General features: G+C 40.4%; 2 protein-coding genes across 3 annotated transcripts; both read left to right on the top strand.

The window, feature by feature from the left end:
• Nucleotides 1-1045: 1045 nt before the first annotated feature.
• On the top strand, nucleotides 1046-3741 carry LOC121910365 (transcription factor Sox-19b-like). The gene is made up of 5 exons (XM_042431567.1): nucleotides 1046-1468; nucleotides 2136-2271; nucleotides 2391-2630; nucleotides 2756-3065; nucleotides 3388-3741. The coding sequence occupies exons 1-5, from the start codon at nucleotides 1196-1198 to the stop codon at nucleotides 3656-3658; spliced, it is 1230 nt and encodes a 409-aa protein (XP_042287501.1). The 5' UTR covers nucleotides 1046-1195; the 3' UTR covers nucleotides 3659-3741.
• A 1613-nt stretch (nucleotides 3742-5354) lies between these two features.
• On the top strand, nucleotides 5355-20268 carry tcerg1b (transcription elongation regulator 1b (CA150)). Of its 2 annotated transcripts, XM_042431889.1 has the most exons (21): nucleotides 5355-5453; nucleotides 7100-7331; nucleotides 9497-9649; nucleotides 10100-10388; nucleotides 10482-10724; nucleotides 11916-11975; nucleotides 13261-13461; nucleotides 13911-14017; nucleotides 14380-14468; nucleotides 14588-14748; nucleotides 15023-15104; nucleotides 15226-15361; nucleotides 15760-15849; nucleotides 15980-16098; nucleotides 16349-16499; nucleotides 16653-16817; nucleotides 17054-17236; nucleotides 17633-17812; nucleotides 17990-18073; nucleotides 18692-18792; nucleotides 19467-20268. In XM_042431889.1, the coding sequence occupies exons 1-21, from the start codon at nucleotides 5407-5409 to the stop codon at nucleotides 19666-19668; spliced, it is 3075 nt and encodes a 1024-aa protein (XP_042287823.1). In that variant the 5' UTR covers nucleotides 5355-5406; the 3' UTR covers nucleotides 19669-20268. The 2 variants fall into 2 exon arrangements, with proteins under 2 accessions (XP_042287823.1, XP_042287824.1); XM_042431890.1 differs by lacking the exon at nucleotides 11916-11975.
• The last annotated feature ends 169 nt before the right edge of the window (nucleotides 20269-20437 follow it).

Here is a 20437-nt window from a genome sequence, read left to right as displayed (position 1 = left end):
AATCATTTAAAATTTAAAGCCAACAAAGAAATAAAGGAATTATTTCCCCAGAGTTCATTTTCATTAGAGAAATACATTTAGTCCTTAGTGGTGGGAAATAATATCAGACAATATAATAAAACATTTAACAATGGATAATTTTATTTTATTTTTTAAACATCTTATTTTTGGTGAATGTTTTTTTTTTTTTTTTTAAAAGATGTCTTGTTGACATAAGAAGACTTGCATCATGACCAATATTTCTAAAATCCTGAATACAGCCCCTGAAGCAGTGGTGGAAGAGGTATTCAGATGCTTTACTTAAGTAAAAGTACATAAGTATTATCAGCTTGATGTAATTAAAGTATTGCAGTAAAAGTAGTGGTTTGGTCCCTCTGATTCATATATGACATCATTAGATTATTAATACTGAAGCATCAGTGTGTAAGCAGCATGTTACTGTTGTAGCTGCTGGAGGTGGAGCTAGTTTCAAATACTTTATATACAGTTAGCTAGTTTAGTCCAGTGTTTCCCAACCTAGGGGTTGGACCCCTCCAAAGGGTCACCAGATAAATCTGAGGGGTCGTGAGATGATTAATGGGAGAGGAAAGAAGGAAAAACAAAGTTCTGATACACAAATCTGTTTTCAGTTTTTGGACTTTCTCTCTAATCTTTGATTTTTGGTGAAATATTGGATCATTTGAACATTTATTGAAATGAAACCATATGAGAAGTTTAGAGGGAAAAATCACTATTTAGTGGAGCTGTTGACAACTCATAGACATCTGAAATGTGACCCCGACCACACACTGCTTTTTGTAAGACGTCAAAAAACAAAAAGGTTGGAAACCACTGGTTTCATCTTTAACAATGTGTTGTATTTTAAAAGCTTGTTATATTATCCATCGTGTCAAATCTTCATCTGAAAAGTAACTAAAGCTGTCGAATAAATGTAGTGGAGTAGAAAGTACAATATTTCCCTCTGAAATGTAGTGGAGTGGAAGTATAAAGTAGCATCACATGGAAATACTCAAGTTAAGTACAAATACCTCAAAACAGTACTTTAATAAATATACTTAATTTCACAACTGTCCAAGACGTTCTGTTGCTATGACGACTAACGGTTTTTGATCCATCACATTCCAGATGAAACAACACGTAACATTCAAATCTAAGTTAGATCCTACAACCCGACATTACTACGGCGGTCGTAACAATGGACAGAAAGCCCCAAAAAAGACACCGAGAGACCTTTGAAGAAAATTACCCCAACTACAGTCCGCCTGCCAGACAACCAGGCCGGGACCGCGCAGCGACGCCCGCTGCCCGGCCATATCAGGCCGGAGACGGGGGTCACGCTCAACCGCTACACCGGCAAAACACGAACTACGTGGCTCCGTGTGGAGCAAGTTTTGAATTTGGAGACGGAAAGCTTCCACCTATATCGACCTTTTTTGGCAAACCACTTCAGCGAGATGTGTCAGCGAAGGTGAGTGCTGGCCAGAAGGTCACTTAAGGTCGGAAACGGTCACTTAAGACTCCTGTGAGGCGCAGGCGCACTAACCACCACCAACAGCAGTTTATGTGTGTATGTATGTATTTATTTGTTTATGTATTTTGATCCCCATTAGCCACTACCAAGTTAGTAACTATTCTTCCTGGGTTCTACACAAGTAAACATTACATCATAATGCCAAACAATAATGTAATAAAATCCGAGGCGAAATGGAACAAAAAACAAACAAACAATAAATCAACAACAATAAAACTACTAATAATGACAATAACAACAACAAAGTACCCACATCATATCTAAATAGTCAGTAAAAAACATTTGATACAGTTCAAAAATGGTAGTTATACCACTAAAAACAACATATACAGTGACTAAGAATATAATTACTAAGAAATCCCTCCTTAAACCTTGTCCCACATTCTGTAGCAAAACATGTTCTAATTGAAGAGGGGGTTGTGTTCTGTGCCATTTTAAAAACCAGTTTAACTTGTTAAATGTGTAATATCTGATGGCAAATCATTCCATGTTTTCATTCCTCTGGACATAACAGTACGTTGCCTTGCGTTAGTTTTTGAGACAAGAAGAGAAAAACAACCTCTTGATGCATGCCTATGCTTCTGAGCTAACTGTCTCGCTCCAGAGCACCAGGAGACTGGATGTGCCGCAGGTCACTGCAGCTGGAGAACTGCTGACCCTAGATCCAGTCCACCTAACCCCAACCTCACCCAGCCTCGAAGGTCCAGTCATCAGTTTTACCATCCAGCCAACAGAGGAAGGTACAGTACTCCCATAGACCAGGGGTCATTGACACAAATCTGTTATTTTACGCATTTCTATGGGAATCTTTATCTAAATGATGAGTAATGTCTTTGCACACACACATTGTGTCTCTCAGATCTGAAGCAGATGCAGACTGGCCAGGACAAGAATGGACACATTAAACGGCCAATGAATGCCTTTATGGTGTGGGCTTGCATCCACCGAGCAGCCTTGCGCAAAGCCTGCCCCGAAGCCAGCATGACGGACATCAGTATTCAGCTGGGCTGTGAGTGGTCCAGACTGAGTCAGGAACAGAAGAGGCCTTACTATGAAATGGCTGACAAACTGAAAGACATCCACAGACACCAATTCCCTGGTAAGAACCATTACACAGCTAAATGGCAGTGACTTAGAGGATAATGAATATTACTGGAAGTTTAGGATATATTGTCAGTTTGAATCTGGATGGTAAACCTCTGATTTTCACTTAATCTGGCTCAGATTATGAGTTTCGCCCCCATAAGAAGAAAGGCAGAGAGTATTGGACCTCAGGGCAGGGAACAGGACAAGAAACTGGACAGGGAACAGGACAAGAGGCAGGTCAAGAAGCAAGACAGGGGGAAGGACAGGACCCTGGTGTTTCCTTTTTCGTCTCACAGGCCATGCCTCCAGCTCAGTCCAAGTTTCTGGGTGCCGGCATGTACCCATGTCTCGCCATGATGCCCTACACTGTGGGCTGCTATTCCCACCCATCCATTTGCCCATATCATCCAATGAGCCTCTACTCCAGGGTCCAGATCCGCCCTTCACGGTTAGACATCTTTAGTGAAATAGTTTGTCAACAACTGATAGATTACAGCTAAAATTCATTTAAAATTATTTATCATGCAGACAAGCAAAGTCGTTTATCTTTTCCTGTAGATTTCTTGTCAGCAGAAGCGAGCAAGGAATTAATTAGTTTTAAGAGACAAGTGTCCTCAGTTTTATTCTACAGCCAGCTTTTTTAAATTTTATTTGTGCACTATCAAGATGGGTCATTATTACAACAAATACTGTGTGATACAAGAATAGGAGGAATTGACAATTTGACACATTTAATGGACCCTAATTTACTTGTTGTGTGCTTCTATTAGGTTTTTCCACAGATGCCAACATGCCTGCAGCTCTATAGAGGGAGTGATGAATTACCAAAACCTTCAGAGGGGAGAGACCACTCTGGCCGCCCTCACCAGGGAATTCATGCAGTATCAGCCAGCTGACCGTCGTCATGAAGTCCTCATTAGCTCTACCACGACATTAGAGAGCCTTGAACAGCCTGATATTGGCGCCAAGCAGCAGCTTTCAGCCAACAACAGAGTGGAGTGTAAATGTGAGGATGACATTGACGTCGTCGGACTGCTCTAGGAGACTTTCAGACACAATGCAGCACTGACAGCAATATTTAGGTCAAATTTATGGTCAAAGAAATAAAATGCTCTGTGACTGTTGGTCTGCTGCTGTTGTGTAATATATTACAATGTAAAATGAAATGTTGTGTCTTTGTTTGGATTTAATAATTGGTAGTGTTTACAAACTAGCAAACATTAGCATGAGGTGTTTAGATGTAATCTGAAAAAGTGGGTTTTCAGCCTTTATCAGAGGATGGGTGGTGACCTGCTGTCCTGACTTCAGTTGGTAGCTGGTGACTAAAATGGTGCATTATAACTAAATGCTGCTTCTTCGTTCAGCTTGAAAGGCCCTTTCTTGACCTTAGAATTAGTAATTTGACAAAATAATCTTAACACACACCAACAGCTAGTATGTGGACCTTGTGTAAGATTATTTTGTCAAGCTTCTCTTTGTTCAGTTTTGACTAACAGGTAACACTATCAGTCAGACTATATTCTATGGCACACTGTTTGTCCTGTTTGGGCATCATTGATTATCACTCTGTTTTTAAGATTATAGCATGAATACTTTTTAAAACTTTTTTTTAAATGGTTTAGACTTTTAGACAAGCAAAACTTCTGAGAATATGACTTCCAACAGTATTTCCTATGCTTGGTTATTACTACTTTTAAACAGTAGTGGAATGTAACTTAGTACTTTTAGTCAAGTACTTTACTTAAGTACAAATTTAATTTTTACTCCACTACATTTATTTGCCACTTATAGTGACTAGTTACTTCTCAGATTAAGATTTAACATAAAATAATATATTTTAATATTCTATCTCTTGTATAAATTGTCTGCTCTTTTCTTTTTTAAAAAAAAGTTATGCACTTTGAGATGCATTGGCATGTGAAAGGCGCTATATAAAAGTGTATTAATATTATTATCATTATAAAACATATGATACACTTATATAATATGATGCAGTACTATTGCTATCAATCTACCAAAAGTATCTAAAATTGTCTCCACGGTGATGAACTACAGCATTAAAATGCTCTTACATGTATTTTTTTAGTGATGAAAACAAACAATATAATATACTATAATGATATAACTCTAAAAGAAGCCAGTCTGCTTAATGAGCACTTTTACTTTTGGTACTTTAAGTACATTTTGCTGATAATTCCTCTATACTTTAACGTAACATTTTGAATTCAGGACATTTACTTATGGAGTATTTTTAGTCTACAGTATTTCCACTACTGAATACTTTGTTCACCACTACTTTTAAGTAGAGGGCTTCAGTTCTTTTCCCACCACTGCCATAATAGTAGGCACACAAAATACCACCAGAATACATAATATTTATCTGTAAAGCACTTTGTAATTGCTTGTTTTGATAAGTGCAATATAATAAATTATAATAATAAATATTATCATTATCATTATTATTATTATTATTATTACTATTTATTATTACCACTAGCACAGTAAACACAGAGCTAAGTGGTAATAGCTAATGCAGTATACAGAAAGTAGTAGTGTTTTCAGTCCACCCTACCAGCAACACTCCGCACTTTGAACAAAGACATCATAATAAATTGGATCCGAGCGGACCAATGAACGCTTAGCCAAACCATTCATGGGAAACAGATCATCCAATCAGAGCTCACATAACTAGGGTTGCACTATGATTGACACCACCGTTCAACGAATAGGAAAAATAAAAAAAACACTTAGGGGCGTTTCCAGGAAGACAGTTGTTACATTTTCCTGTAATGGCGGACCAGGCAGAGAGCGAGGCTATCGGGTTCAGCGACAACAGGTCAGAAAATAGCAAATATAGCGTCAAAATGAACATCAGCAGCATGTGTGTTATTAAGCATAAGCCGCATGTTTATATGCAGTTGGTCGGAGTTGTTTTTTTATCGATAGGTTTTGATAAACAGTGGCATTACTTGTGAATGAAGCCGTGCTAGCTAGCTAGCTTGTAGCTAACTAGCCTGTGTTGCCAAGCGGCTCGCGTCTGCCGTCCGCTCGTGGCACGCGGTAAACACAGGCAGCCAGGTCAAACACAGACAGGTGTTTTTTCCGTTTTACCAGATTGTTTCTCCTCAGACTCACTTCCTGTGTTAAGTGTGAAGTCTGTGCACAAATGTTAATGCAGAATAGCTTGCTGGCTAATCTAAGCTACGCTACATTCATTAGTAAGCACATAATGCAATGTGACTTCGTCCATTCAGTGTCTTTCACGGATGAACTGTTCAGTTTGTTTTGGATCAAAGCGTGTACCTTTACAAAGCCAACAAGATATCACCTTGATTATTTCAAGGCTTAAACATGTATGAATACCAAACACCTTAAAGATCCTCTCCAGACACGTTTTAAGATGTATATAAATATGATCTACTTTGAATCATTTGTGTGTAATATGGTTTTTCCGCAAAAAAAAGTTTGATTATCTCGTTTAAATTCTTAAAAAGGCCCATTTAAAAATTCAGATGCTATGAGTATGTAAATGTTTTTCATTTTAAAAAGTTGAACTGCTGAACACAAGATGTCTCCTACTTTACTGTAAAGTCCATTCTCAGTGTTTGTGCGCTGGAGGCTTCCAAGTTTCCACATCACACTTGTATGAGTTGCATACTAGACCACGATCGGCTCCAAACTGCTTGTGATGTCACAAATCCTGCTCATAGGTTCACGCCTTAAAGTCTGATTTTCCAGTGAGAACAGAGAAGCTTTCCACTTTGAGCAGATGAATGAAAAAACAGCCTTCTAGTGTCAAACTCTGCACATACATCATTCTGCACAGTGAAGCTTAAACATCCAACTGTAGGAACAAGAAGAAAAACATATTTATGTGTGCAGGGGGACTTTAAAGATAACAGCTAAAGGCTCTGTAGCAAAAACAATCCACTTCAGTGTGATTGCGTTTTCAGGACCATATTTCTGCATCTCATGTATGTACATTAATCAGGAGAACAATATTATTATAAAAACTATAAATGCTTTATGGTGAGACTTTTCAGACACCTGCAGAAAGTTTTCTATAACAATTAGCTAACTTACCAGCAGTAAATCAGCTTCCTCCAGAGTGAACCTATAACATTATAACATATACTCTCTGTAGTGTTAAGGAAGCACCAAATTATATTATTTTGCATGACTTGCAGAATGTATGCAGTATGTTATTTATATTCTATCATTGTGGGACATTTGTTTCATATTGTAAAGCACAATTTTGGTGCCCAGATTAACGCTGTAAAGCAATTACAAAGACAGATTTTTCCCAAAATGATTCCTAAATTACTTGAGAATGACAGCTGAAAGAGACAATGTGACTTCACATATCATTCACCATCAACTTGACAGTTTGAAATTTGCCACCCCTAAATAGATATTGTGATATGCATCTATTTCAGAAGAAATAGAAATCCTTTAATAATTGTGATATAAATGGTTTACTAGAATGGCGCAGCAAGCGGTACGGTTCCGCGGCCCTGCGCCTGCACCCGCGCCTGCCCAGACCCCAGTGTTACGCGGCCCACCACCACTCCTTAGGCCACCGCCACCTCCTTTTGGGATGATGAGAGGACCTCCGCCGCGACCCCCCTTTGCACGTCCACCGTTTGACCCCAGCATGCCACCCATCCCGCCACCAGGAGGAATGCCACCACCCATTGGACCTCCCCACCTTCAGGTAACTGTTTCTATCCTCAAGTGAAATGCATGTTTTACTGTATCACAGTGTTAAATTATTTTAACTTGAGCCTCTGAGCATTTGTTCAAAAGACACCCTGCACTAACCATATCTTTACTCAAAGCCAGGGGCTGTATCGTTCAGAGAATACTCTCTGAGCTCCTAACTTAGCCTAAACATCTCTAGCAAAGAGTCCTCGCTTAGGAGTGCCTTAGGAAAATTCTCAGAGCAACTCTTAGCAAGGAAGGGACAAACTTTTACCTTAGTGAGGAGGTGTGGTTGACCTTGTTGCTAGGTATGACTCATTCTTTTAAAAGGTGTGATTGTTTGATCAAAAATAAAAACAAAATGCACTCTTAATGATAATGGGCATATAATGGAGAGTGAGATCAATAGGCCTAATCCTAGAATGTAGTCTCTATTAAGACTCGGTGTAATTATACTTTTTTATGTAATGAACATCTCTGTTGAATAAATTGTGAGCCACATTCTTTAAAAGTAGCCTATGAAATGTTTGAAAACACAGACCTATTTGTGCAGCAGCCTGTTCACATACTGATAGTTGTTATATTTATTTGCTGTCTGCATAAGTAGCATGTAAATCTTTTTTTTTTTCCAGCTGCCAGCAAATTCCAAATTTTTTCTGGTTTCCAAATATCTTAGTGTTGTGATCACTTTCATTTCTGGCGTTATAGAGTTATTTTATTGGGTGGGAGATGTGAGCACATCTGTAATGAGATCAACCACAAACATTATCCCTGCACAATCTAATCTGTAGCGTTTCATTAACTCACTGTCACTCAGCATTTGGAGAATATTTCTCTTACTTCTTTGTTTTTCCACCATTTTCTCCTCTGCTTAAGAAACTCTTAAGCCTCTTAAAAGTCCTCCTCCCTATTCTTAACAGTTTAGAAGCTCTCCTAAGGGCTAAGATGCTTTGTGAATAACTTTAATCTTTACCAGGATCTAGTCTTAACTGTAAGGGGAAATTCTAAGAAAACATCAATCGGAGCAATTCTTTGTACCAGGAAGCTTTATGAATACGGCCCCAGAAAACTGTTGTTGTCCATTAGTGACTGTTAAAGTGCTCTGAGATAACACTGTGCAAAAGCTGTTCATAAAATTTATTGTATCACAATATATATTGATGATGCATTATAAAATTACATAAAGCGCGGTAGGGCATTTTATTCATATAGCACACTCCTATTCAGAGCCAGCGCTACACCACTATGTAGCGTGGAGAGACAAGAGAATATAGTATAATGTAACCACATACCAGGCGCTCAGATTTCACTGATTAGTACACTTTCATCTATTCAGTCCAACGCAGCAACCTTCGTGCATGTGTGGATGAGTGGACGAGCAAGAGAGAGATAGGGTGGGTATGGACAGGACTGATAGGTGAAAAAATAACCTTTTATCTAAATCAGTGGTCTATAAGTTAAGTGTAAGGAACTATTGCAGACTGAAGTCTCTGCTATCAGTGACTACCAGAGTGACAGCTGTCTCATATGAATGCATCCAACTCCAATCGGCATTGAGAGGACTTGCATCATACACACGTTTCCTTTTTTAAAAGGGGGTACCAGAGATAGTGTTGAAGTGAAATCATTACCTTTTTACTCAGTGCTTGCTCACAGTCATTGTATGGTCAGAGGAATGATGTCAGACCCCTGACTGATAATTGCATCATTGATGACTTTTTTCCAGTGTGGGTAATCTTGATGTCATGGGTTTTTCTTGTACTCTTCAAGTCAAGTCTTCTGGTTAAGGATATTAGGTAAATACCTCATATGTGTGAATAAGACATCTGGCAGGCAGAGTCTGCAAAGAAAGCTTGAGTCCTCTCTGGCTCGAATAACAAAAGTATTATCTCTTTGAACAAGACATAAAACAGAATCAAAGAGGGATATTACTAACACTGTTTTATAATATATTTAGCTACCACTATTTTCTTACTATGGTTGGAAAATATAATTGATTCTCGAGGTGCAGTTTGATTCTTGAATGATACGATATCGATGCACTAACCTCCTAATTTGAATTCAGAGGGTCACATTTTGTTGGTGGTTGAAGGACTCTTGGAGGCTTATTTAGATTCCCAGACCTACTCCTTACAGTCTGAAAATTCAATGCTTGGCCTTTTTCTTTTCTTTTTGCAGAGACCCCCGTTTCTTCCCCCTCCCATGGGGAACCTGCCGCCCCCTCCAGGGATGCTGTTTCCTCCTGGGATGCCCCCCGTCCCTGCATCTGGAAACCCTGCACTAAACCCTGCAGAGGAGATCTGGGTAGAGAACAAGACGCCAGAAGGAAAGGTAAGCTGGAAGTCATTTGTAAGCACATAATAGGGTTGCACATCCTGCAAAAGCACGGAGAATAATAATTTAACACCTGTGGCCTTTTTGGGACTTGTATAAAAGTATTTTAAAATGTATAAAAGTTTAGCCCATAAGTTCTAGTTTACTACAGCATTTTCTAGACAGTGAAAGTGGTGGGATTTCAAGTATAAGAATGAAATGTTGTGCTCATCTAATGGCTCTAATCACTTGATTACACATGATAATCTGTGAAACTTGAAATTTGAACTGCTATACTCAACTTAAAGAAGCTACTGATTGATTGTGATTATCACAATTTACAGTATTTAAAAAGATTACAGTGGTACATGATGAGCTTACATTTTTTTGGCTCGTATTCTATCCCAGTTACTGTTTGTCCTCAAACAGTTGTTACAAGTATCATCTTCCTTGTCATCCCTTCCGCAGGCATATTACTACAACGCCAGGACCAGAGAGTCATCGTGGAGTAAACCAGATGGTGTGAAGATCATCCAGCAGTCTGAACTCAACCCCCTACTTGTAGCTGGGGCCGGGGCTGCAGTGCCGGGTACAAGTGTGGGGGTGACTGCAGCTGCCAGCTCAAGCAGTGTCAACACTACAGCCAGCACGGCAGCAGCAGTCTCCCCTACTCAGGCCCTGTCCACAACCCCCTCCCGCACACTCACCTCCAGTCCAGACTCCACTAGCGCCCCCTCCCCCTCTGTGACCATTGCAGGTTAGTACACAGTCTTATATCAAGCGTACACACACTCAGAGGGAGCTGAATACAAATGCCTCTTTTTTTTTTTGTCTTTTTGTCCCCCAACAGCCACTGTTGTAGCAGACCTTACTCCTGTTGCCCCAGTGACCTCAACTGTTGCTGTGTCTCCAGTCACTGTGGTGACTGTTTCCACGGTGCCATCACCTGTTACGGCAGTGCAGACCATGCCACTGCTGCCTGCAGCCCTGCCTCACAGTGTTGCCCAGCCCACCGCAGCCATACCTGCCTTCCCCCCTGTCATGGTGCCACCTTTCAGGGTGCCTCTGCCAGGCATGCACATCCCTCTACCAGGTAAGAATCTTAAAATGCTATCACTATGTCACTAAGCAGTTGTAGTTTATAATACATGTATATACAGAATGAAAGAAGACCTCTAAATGATGGTGGATTTACTGCCCATTTATCTGTTAGAGCCTATTAACAAGCAGAATTTGGCTGATTTTTACATTCCTGCCCTGGTAAATGGGGAATATTCACCCCTACAGATATTATATCTACAATAAACTGGTAATTTGCTTTTAGTCCGACATATAAGAAGTTTAGTGTTGCCAGTTAAGATTGATGATACACTCTAATGGGCTTCTTAACCGTATAAAACATTTAGCTTACAATATCTGTAGAGACTCTGACTCAGTGTTATGACGACATTTCATAACAACAGCAAAGTGAAGGTAGCCAGCGGACTCCACTTCTAGCTGTTAACAAAACACCACAGGAGGGCAGGATTATTTTGAAGCAATATTAACACTCACTCACAAGTTACACATGCAAAGGTCACAGGTGTCTGTCAAAGATCTCCTGGTCACAGATAAACCTATTATTGCTCTGTCAGTACTGATTTTTCAGGCAACATGTTGATCACCAACAAGTCTTGACTGCAGTGGCTTGAATTGAAATGTAGGCTAATGCAAATGTTTGCTTTCAAGGTCTTTTCTGTTGCTTCTCTCTTCTGTCATGTGTCTTCTTCGGTTCCTTCTTTTTTCTCTCTGTCCCTCTTTTTACTTATCAGAAACGCTCATTAAGGAACTTTCATTTTCTAAGTTTATTGCGTTCTTTATGGACAATGTATCTGGTAAAATCAGGATTACAATCAGACAGGGTTTTGTCTAGATTAGGGGTTGATGGTTATTTAATTTACAAATGTCAGATTGAGAGCTTCCTGATTCAACATTCACTCTTCATTCAGATGTGCTTGTTTTTATTTTTATTTCGTAATTGTTCATTTAGACATAATTGCCTCCAATTAAATCTTTAGATTTTAAACCTAATATACACTGTGCTCATTCCTAACATCTCTAAATACCTAACAGGCACATCAACATGAACAGAGTGACTGTTGCAGCTCTCGATGCACAATCCCAAATTTGGGCGCTTGTTTGTCTGAGTGGGACCACACACACAAACTCTTTACACACCATGGTAGCTGATGTCCAGTGTCCTGCTGTGTTCAACCAGATGCTTGCTTGTCCGTTGTTCTTGCAGGTGTAGCAATGATGCAGATAGTAGGTGCACCCTGTGTAAAGGCAGGCCCCAGCGCCAACGGTAAACACCCAGCCGCTCGCCTCTCAGCCCTACAGTAGATGGCATGGTAGTGAATGATGTCTACATGAGTCATATGGTGTATATATGGGAACCCTCAAACAGTGGCATGGTGGTGAATGCTGTGAACATGATCCATCCGGTGTACATTGGTGAAATTTCCTCCATTCCGACAGACAGAAACAGAATATATGCATCTTTAATGTTGAATACTTACAGATAGGGAACAAAATCAGCACCAGCCAAATGCTAGTAAAATATGCAAGTGGCTGCTAGATTTGCTTCATTTACCAGCCAAAAAAACCCCCCAATGGTAATCCATTGACTGGCCAGTAAAATTTGAACATTTACTAGCCAATTGGCCAGGGGACAAAAAAGTTAATTTTGCACCCTGCTTACAGACTTTATATGTTCAATTTATTGTATTTACTTGAATTATAAGAGCAACACCACATGCAACATTTTATCACCAGCATATTTTTAAGATGGTTTAACTGTAAATTGTTAAAATCGATTTAAAAACAGACAAAAACAGAAACATTCCCTGATTCATACTGAACAGTATTTATCTCTCACTAAATTATGAATGCACTCTGTTTGCGCGTTGTCCTCAGGACTGGTAGGTAGGTACAGTGTAAGACTTAATTGATTGCTCTGGTTACTGTGACTAGTAAATGAGGAGACACTTGTTGCAGCAAGCAAAATGTTAGATTGTGCCAAATCATTATTGATCATCATGATCAGTCATTTTGATGTGTGTGTGTGGTTGGTGACCGTAAACAGACAGAAGAAGTCTTTGTTAGGACAGTCTGGGAACCCCAGTATAGCTCGCTATGTAGTGATTGCTTAGTAGTGTTTGGTAGTGTAACAGTTAGGGCTAGATGTTGTGGTCATGTTGTCGTCTACTTTTGTGGCATGGTTGTGTGTGTGGTCACTGCTTTGTTTGTTTGTGTATGTGGCCTGTGTTTGTTGTCAATCAGTTATGTTTGTTCAAGACATCTTTAGACTCGAGCAGTTTTTAAATATTTTATAACTAATGTGGATGACCGGACACTTAAAGGGATAGCTTTGTTTTAAGTTGCAGTGAATCAGTCTTAGTCTACCTGTGAAGCTCTCTGTCCTACCTCTGGTTTTGCTAATATAAGTTTTTGGGAAATAACATCACAAATGGATGTATAAACTAATGCCTTTTCTAGACTGTAGTCCACTGCAACTACTATCAGTGGCTCTGACAGAAAAATAACTCAGCCGATCATGGTGTGTCTCTTTCCTCCCTGACTCATGGCAGGTATGCTTCCTGGTATGGGTCCGCCTTTAGTTTCCATGATGCACCCACAGCTGGCTCTCTCGGCAGCTCCCGCCTCCATGGCCGGATCATTACATCTCCCTGAGTGGTCAGAGTACAAAACAGCTGATGGGAAAACATACTACTACAATAACCGAACACTGGAATCCACCTGGGAGAAACCACAGGCCCTGGTGGAGAAAGGTATGCACAGCTGACCAGTATACACACACACATGCGTACATACACACACACACAGAAGATTTTGAAACACTCAGAAGCTTTCAAAACTGTCATCATGACTGGTATGAGTGCTAAGCTAAAAGCTGAATCACTAATATCATAAGCTTCACCCTGTTTCACTTTCCGCTCACCAACAACACTCTTATTTGTCAGATGAGATGCGCAGCCAAACACACAAGAACCCTGATCCCACATTAGGTGTCCTAAAATTTACCAGTGTCACCTGCAGGTATGACACCTGATAAATAATAGGTTTAAGCTAGCGTTTGTAAAGAATTTATGGGAATGGAATAATTGGTGGAATAGTTGACATGCTGTATTTGTTGAGCCACCACCACATCACGTTTAGTTTGCTCACTCTATGTTTGTGTGTGTGTGTGTGTGTGTGTTTTCGTCCTCCCTGTGTCCAGAAAAAGAAGCAGAAAAGGCCAAGGAGCGTCTGGCGCAGGAAGAAGCCGAGGCAATGGAGATGGAGGATGAAGAGAACAAAACAGAAAACACTAATAATGACAAGGAGGTACGTGAAGAATAAAATGACCTGGTTGAACAAAAGAAAAAACTTCAATATCAGACATGCGCTCTCAAATTTTGAAATTCAAAATTGCTTTGCTGACATGAATACTGACAATACTGACATGTGCAGTATTGCTAAAACACGCAAAAAATGTATTATAATAATTCAGAATGTAAGAAAAGACAACAAATAGTTTGCTTATTACTACATTATATACACTGTACAGCCTACACTATGCTACTACATCACTATAGTGCATATATGATAATACATAATACAAACATATTGCAAAAATAATAAGGATAATATATATGATAGGATATAGTTGAATGTAAAGGTGATAAACATATTCTTTGTCTTTCAAGGAGCCTAAAGAAGAGGAGATGACAGAGGAGGAGAAAGCAGCTCAGAAAGCCAGACCTATAGCCACCAACCCCATCCCTGGCACGCCGTGGTACGCAAACTACATCACAGCCTACATTATCTCTCCTCTCCACTGAATTACAGTTAATCTAACTCATTTTTTTCTCTTCTAATCTCTGTGCCTCCTTTCAATGCCCATGTGTCAATCAGGTGTGTGGTGTGGACCGGTGATGATCGCGTGTTCTTCTACAACCCGACAACACGGCTGTCCATGTGGGACCGGCCTGAGGAGCTGGTCGGTCGAGCTGATGTTGACAAGCACATTCAAGAGCCACCGCACAAGAGAGGCCTGGAGGACAGCAAGAAGACAGGTGCGGATAAACACACATACTCAGATGCGGTCGGTGATTATAACAGAACACAGTAGTTTTGATAATTTGGAATAATGAGATTTAAGGTAATTGTTTGCTTGGTAGCTTTGATTATTTACACAGCACAGGATTTTAATGTTTTGTGTAGCAGGGGGGGACAGTTTATGATCCGGATGGAAACAAAAATCAAACAACTAAATAAAGATGGCTGCTATCACTCTTAAAGGATGCCATGTGTCTAGTATTTATTTTGTGTCTATTTGTTTTTACGCAGGTGTCAATAAGGAAGAGCCAGAATTAGCCATTGCTACTGAAGAGAATCAGGATGAGGAGCCAACCAAAGCCAAAAAAAGGAAGTAAGTAATGTTTGTCTCCCCTTAATTAATGTTATTGTACAGCAAAGTCTTTAAGAAGTTACCTTATCTGTCCATTCTCGTTCATCTTTCTCTAATGACCTTTGTGGTTTCACCCTCACAGGAAGGAGGATGTGAAGGAGGCCGACTCAGAGAAGGAAGCAGCAATGGAGGCAGAGCTCAGAGCTGCCAGAGAAAGAGCTATAGTGCCGCTAGAGGCCCGTATGACGCAGTTCAGAGAAATGCTGTTGGAGAGAGGGGTAAGAAAAAGTTGCTGAAGTTACATATTTTAACGCAGTTTGTCAATCTTTGGATTAGGACACATCGTCACAGGACTGGGCTTTCAGGCACTCAGGCAGGACTAAGATTCACAGGAAAAACCCTGCATTCATTTATTTTCTGTGAGGTTTTTATGTACCTTGTTACTTATTACTTACCTTGTTACTGATATCTTCATCTTATCTTAGCTTACCTCATTACTACGACAAGGACTATGTGAAATTTTCACATAATGTTCGGAGGTTTTTGTTTTGTTTATTTTACTGAACGTAGACTAAAATGTTACATCTTTTTATGAGACTTATGTGGGTTATATCAAAGCTGCAGGGTAATTGCTCAGCTGTCTGTCTGATGCCAGTGTTGTCTGTCTTACATTTAGGTGTCTGCATTCTCCACTTGGGACAAAGAGCTTCATAAGATTGTGTTTGACCCTCGGTACCTTCTGCTCAACCCTAAAGAGAGGAAACAGGTTCAGTTTATCTTCATTTTAAATTCTTCCTTAACATTGCTCATCCTCATGTTTTCACAGTGTTGTACCATGTTCTGGCCATTCTATCAGAAATTATTCGGTTATAATTTTGCTCTTACGTCTACTTCAGGTGTTTGATCAGTATGTGAAGACGCGAGCGGAGGAGGAGAGGAAGGAGAAGAAGAACAAGCTGATGCAGGCCAAAGATGAGTTCAGGAGGATGATGGAGGAGGCGAAACTCACACCCAGGTGAAGGGACATTTTTCTGAATTTTGCTGTGTTCATATTACAAATATTACATCATTGCTGTTTCCTCCTAGTGGAGAGCGACGTTGTTGAGAGCACAAGTGAAAAACTACGTTAACTATGTATTACTATTAAAAATAAGTTATTGGTGTAATTTTGTTCTTGGTTGTGCTGAAGACACCATTGATGTTTCTTAACTGTTCTCTTTACTTTGCAAAATGTTCAAACTGCATTTTTTTTTTCATTATGACAGGACAACATTTAGTGAGTTTGCAGTGAAGCACGGCCGAGACCCCCGATTTAAGACCATAGAGAAGATGAAGGACAGGGAGGCTATCTTCATCGAATTCATCACCGCTATGAGGAAGAGAGAGAAAGAAGACTCCAAGTCCAGAGGAGAGAAGGTATCATTCATTCAAACACTATCAATGTACATCTCGATCCGAGATCTCTGCTGGCCATTATCACTTGTCTGCATGTTTGCTGTTCTGCAGCTGACAGCTTCTTGTTAGATTTCAAATTCATTTTGATGTGTGTGTGTGTGTGTTTGTGCGCAGGTGAAGCAAGACTTCTATGATCTCCTAAGTGAGCAGCACATAGAGGGAGGCCAGCGGTGGAGCAAGGTCAAGGAGAGGCTGGAGACAGACCCTCGATATAAGGCTGTGGAGAGCTCGGCACTCAGAGAAGAGCTCTTCAAACAGTACATGGAAAAACAGGCCAAGGTAGGAGCTGCTTTGTGAGTGTGTACTTGAAAGATTGAAAGAATGACTTGAATCAGGTGTGAGAGCAGCTGTTTTTAGTAACTTGATCTCTTCATTTCTGTTAGTTTGTGAGAAGCATTGTAACTTTGTCATCAAGCTAACCCTGATTTGCAGCTCGGATTTTGAGCTTAGTCCTCAGTGTCCCCATCACATGACAAACAAAACTGACACAGACTATGGTGTGTCATCCCCCGCAGAGCGTGGACATAGAGAAGGAGCGAGAGTTGGAGCGGCAGGCTCGTATCGAGGCCAGTCTCAGAGAGAGGGAGCGGGAGGTGCAGAAGGCCCGATCAGAACAGACCAAAGAGATCGACCGGGAACGGGAGCAGCACAAAAGGGAAGAGGCCATCCAGCATTTCAAAGCTCTCATGTCTGATATGGTGAGATGCTCTGCAGTTTGTTGGTGTCCCCATGAAGCTTTCTGTAATGTGACAAAAAGAAATGCATCATATTTTGATTTTAATTAAGTCCTAATCAATTTGCCTCTTTACCAATTTCACAATGAAGATTTGATTAAAAAATTTGGGAAAATAACAAGTGATTCCAGCCAGTTAGGATGAATCCTAGCAGAAACAAATCAGATTTTACAGCCAGGATTTCGACTGCTGGCATGATCGATCATACAGGATGTTTAGGAGCACTTTTTAAACATTTGATGAATTTAAGTATGTTGGCAGGTGCATGAGACTTACTAGTGGCACTATATTTGTGTTATTATAGTTTGACTTTGTTCCAGAAACTTTGAATAAAGTGTGTTTTTTTCATTGAACTCTTAGGTACGTTCTTCAGATGCAACGTGGTCAGACACACGCCGTAACCTGCGGAAGGACCATCGCTGGGAGTCAGCGTCACTCCTGGAGAGAGAAGAGAAGGAGAAGCTGTTTAACGAACACGTTGAAGCACTGGCCAAGAAGAAGAAGGAACATTTCAGGCAGCTGCTGGACGAAACCAGCATGGTGAGAAGTGCATGCACAAAAAAACAGTGTCAACAACTGGAAAAAGTAATCATTAATCTCCCAAAAAGCATGTGGTGGCGAGAGTGAGAATGACGCATCAAATATTCATGTGCTCCATCAATTATTCAAAACAACTCTTTTCCAGGCTTTTACAGATTTTTTTGTTTTGTGTTGTAGATCACTCTGACGACTACGTGGAAGGAGGTGAAGAAGGTCATCAAAGAGGACCCTCGCTGTATTAAGTTCTCCTCCAGTGACAGAGTAAGGATTTTAATGGGTTATTAAATATTACAGTCACTTCCTAACAGTAATTCACAGGAGTTTTGTGACTAGTGAGTTCAGGACATATTGTAGTTACATTGCAAGAAAAAAAAAACAAAGCACCAGCAAAGAAATCTATGAAGATCAAAGCTAGCAGCTCCTTGCTATAAGTCTGTTTTTACTCTGTGAAGACAGGGTAGTTAGAATGACAGTAGTCCTCAACTTTTCCTTGCCATTAAACTTTTTTCCAGCTCAATAATGTTAATGTTCTCTTTCAACTGGTCAGTTTAAGCATGGACGACCTTTAACAACATCTGTACGTTGTTCCACACCGACAGCATAGATGAAGCAAGGAGATTAATCTGTTGTTCCAAAGAAATGTTTTCAGTCAGCCCAAAGAGGATTTGACTGAACTCATCAGTCTTATAGTCAAAATCAGCTGGTCTTTTTCATAAAATCCAAACTCCAATTCTGAATTGATCAACAGGGTGTTTGATGTTTCCTCTTTCCTGTCTTAAAGGTATTATTGTGTGAGTTTAATTACGTTACAGTTTCATGTGAAATGCACATCCATTTTATGAGTTTTGCAGTCTGATTTGTTTAATCTGTGTTTTGTAGAAGAGACAACGGGAGTTTGAAGACTACATCAAAGACAAGTACATCACAGCCAAAGCTGACTTCAGAACCCTGCTAAAGGAGACAAAGTTCATCACATACAGGTCTGTACTCTCACTCACACATAGTTGGAGTACAATCAGAACAAGTGTCATTAACATCAATTACATATATTAGAAATTGTATTTGTTGCAAATACAATCTTTATACATAACCTGATACAATAGCAGCCCAGAAATATTAGAGATTCTACGTGTTTTGTGACATAAGTATCAGAGCAGCTCCACTTGTTTTGGTCCATTATTTTCCCACTACCTTAGATGCAGTTTGAGTTAATTATTCACTATATATACTATATAGAGGACAGAGATTCAAAAGAGTCGTGGTACAAATGATCAGGCAGCTGAGCAGGCACAAGTGCAATGAGAGAGAGTGCTAGACAGAAGTTTTTTGGGTTTTTTTGCTCAAGTAGCATTTGAGTTGAGATAAGCTGCAAACATTGTAGATGACTGGATTAGATGGTGATAAAATCATTTGACACACATCTTGTGATCCTGTCTCAGATGTTTTTAAACCTCTAACCAGTCAAAATATGAATCAAAGTAACTTTGTGGCAAATTAAGGCCACATTAGATAATAGAAAATACTATCTAATCAAGAGACATGAACCAAAATCTGAACAGCAGCTGTTGTATTTAAATCTCAGTATGCCTATTACACAGTATCATCCTGCCTCATCCTGCCTTCTGCCTGTCTGACATGCTCCCCTCCCTCCCAGATCAAGAAAGCTGATCCAGGAGTCAGAGCAGCACCTGAAGGATGTGGAGAAGATCCTTCAGAACGACAAGCGCTACCTTGTCCTGGAGTGTGTCCCCGAGGAGCGCAGGAAACTCATCATGTTCTATATCGAAGACCTAGACCGCCGTGGCCCGCCGCCTCCCCCCACGGCCTCCGAGCCAACCAGACGCTCTACTAAGTGACCAACCAAATCACCTTCTCAGCCGGTGCCCTACTCCTCCTTGCCCTCCTTTGGCCAGAGCATGACCTCCCCCCAAACACCCCCCTGAACCCCATCCTCCAGGCCCACGGCTGGCCTCGCAGTGTTATCGCTGGGGGTTATGTTGCTTAGAGATGTACCATAGAGATGAACGGTTAAGGTCTCTGTGTTATGTCGCCTCTTAGCCCTGAATTAGCCCAGCATTTAAGGCAAGAGCAGTGAACAGAGGTTACCTGATCTCAAGGTGACCCTTGACCCCTCGCCTCTGACTGACCACGTTGGAGGGAGAGGGGCGGTGACATGGCTGCTGCCCGAGCAGTCACAGAGGTGTAAGATAGATGATGTAAATCAAGTTGAGTATGTGTGTGTGAATGTGTGTGTGCGTGTGTCTGTATGTGTGTGGTGCGTGCATGAGCGAGTGTGAGTGCATGAGTCTGAGGCATCCTTAAGCCTTACTGCTCCACTGTGCCAGTCATTGTTTCAGCGGCTCAGTGTGAATGTTAGTTTATGCTCAGTGGTTTACTCCGATGTTGCAGCAGTTTCTCTGTTGAATTAAATAAAGGCAACTTCCACTGTTTTTCAATATGTCGTCCTGTGTTTTCCTTTTCTAAATCTCACATCACACACACTTAACACTATTCTGCAAATATCGCTACGGGAAGTTATCATCCAGTGTGGAGAAAACAACTCATACCTATGTTTTTTTCATTTCATTTATAGAAAGCATCACTAACAACATACTGGTATGTGAC

Source organism: Thunnus maccoyii, chromosome 13 (assembly GCF_910596095.1).
Source record: "Thunnus maccoyii chromosome 13, fThuMac1.1, whole genome shotgun sequence".
NCBI classification, from domain to species: domain Eukaryota; kingdom Metazoa; phylum Chordata; class Actinopteri; order Scombriformes; family Scombridae; genus Thunnus; species Thunnus maccoyii.
The sequence above is the reverse complement of the archived record's forward strand: the minus strand, read 5'-3'. Positions and strand labels throughout refer to the sequence as shown.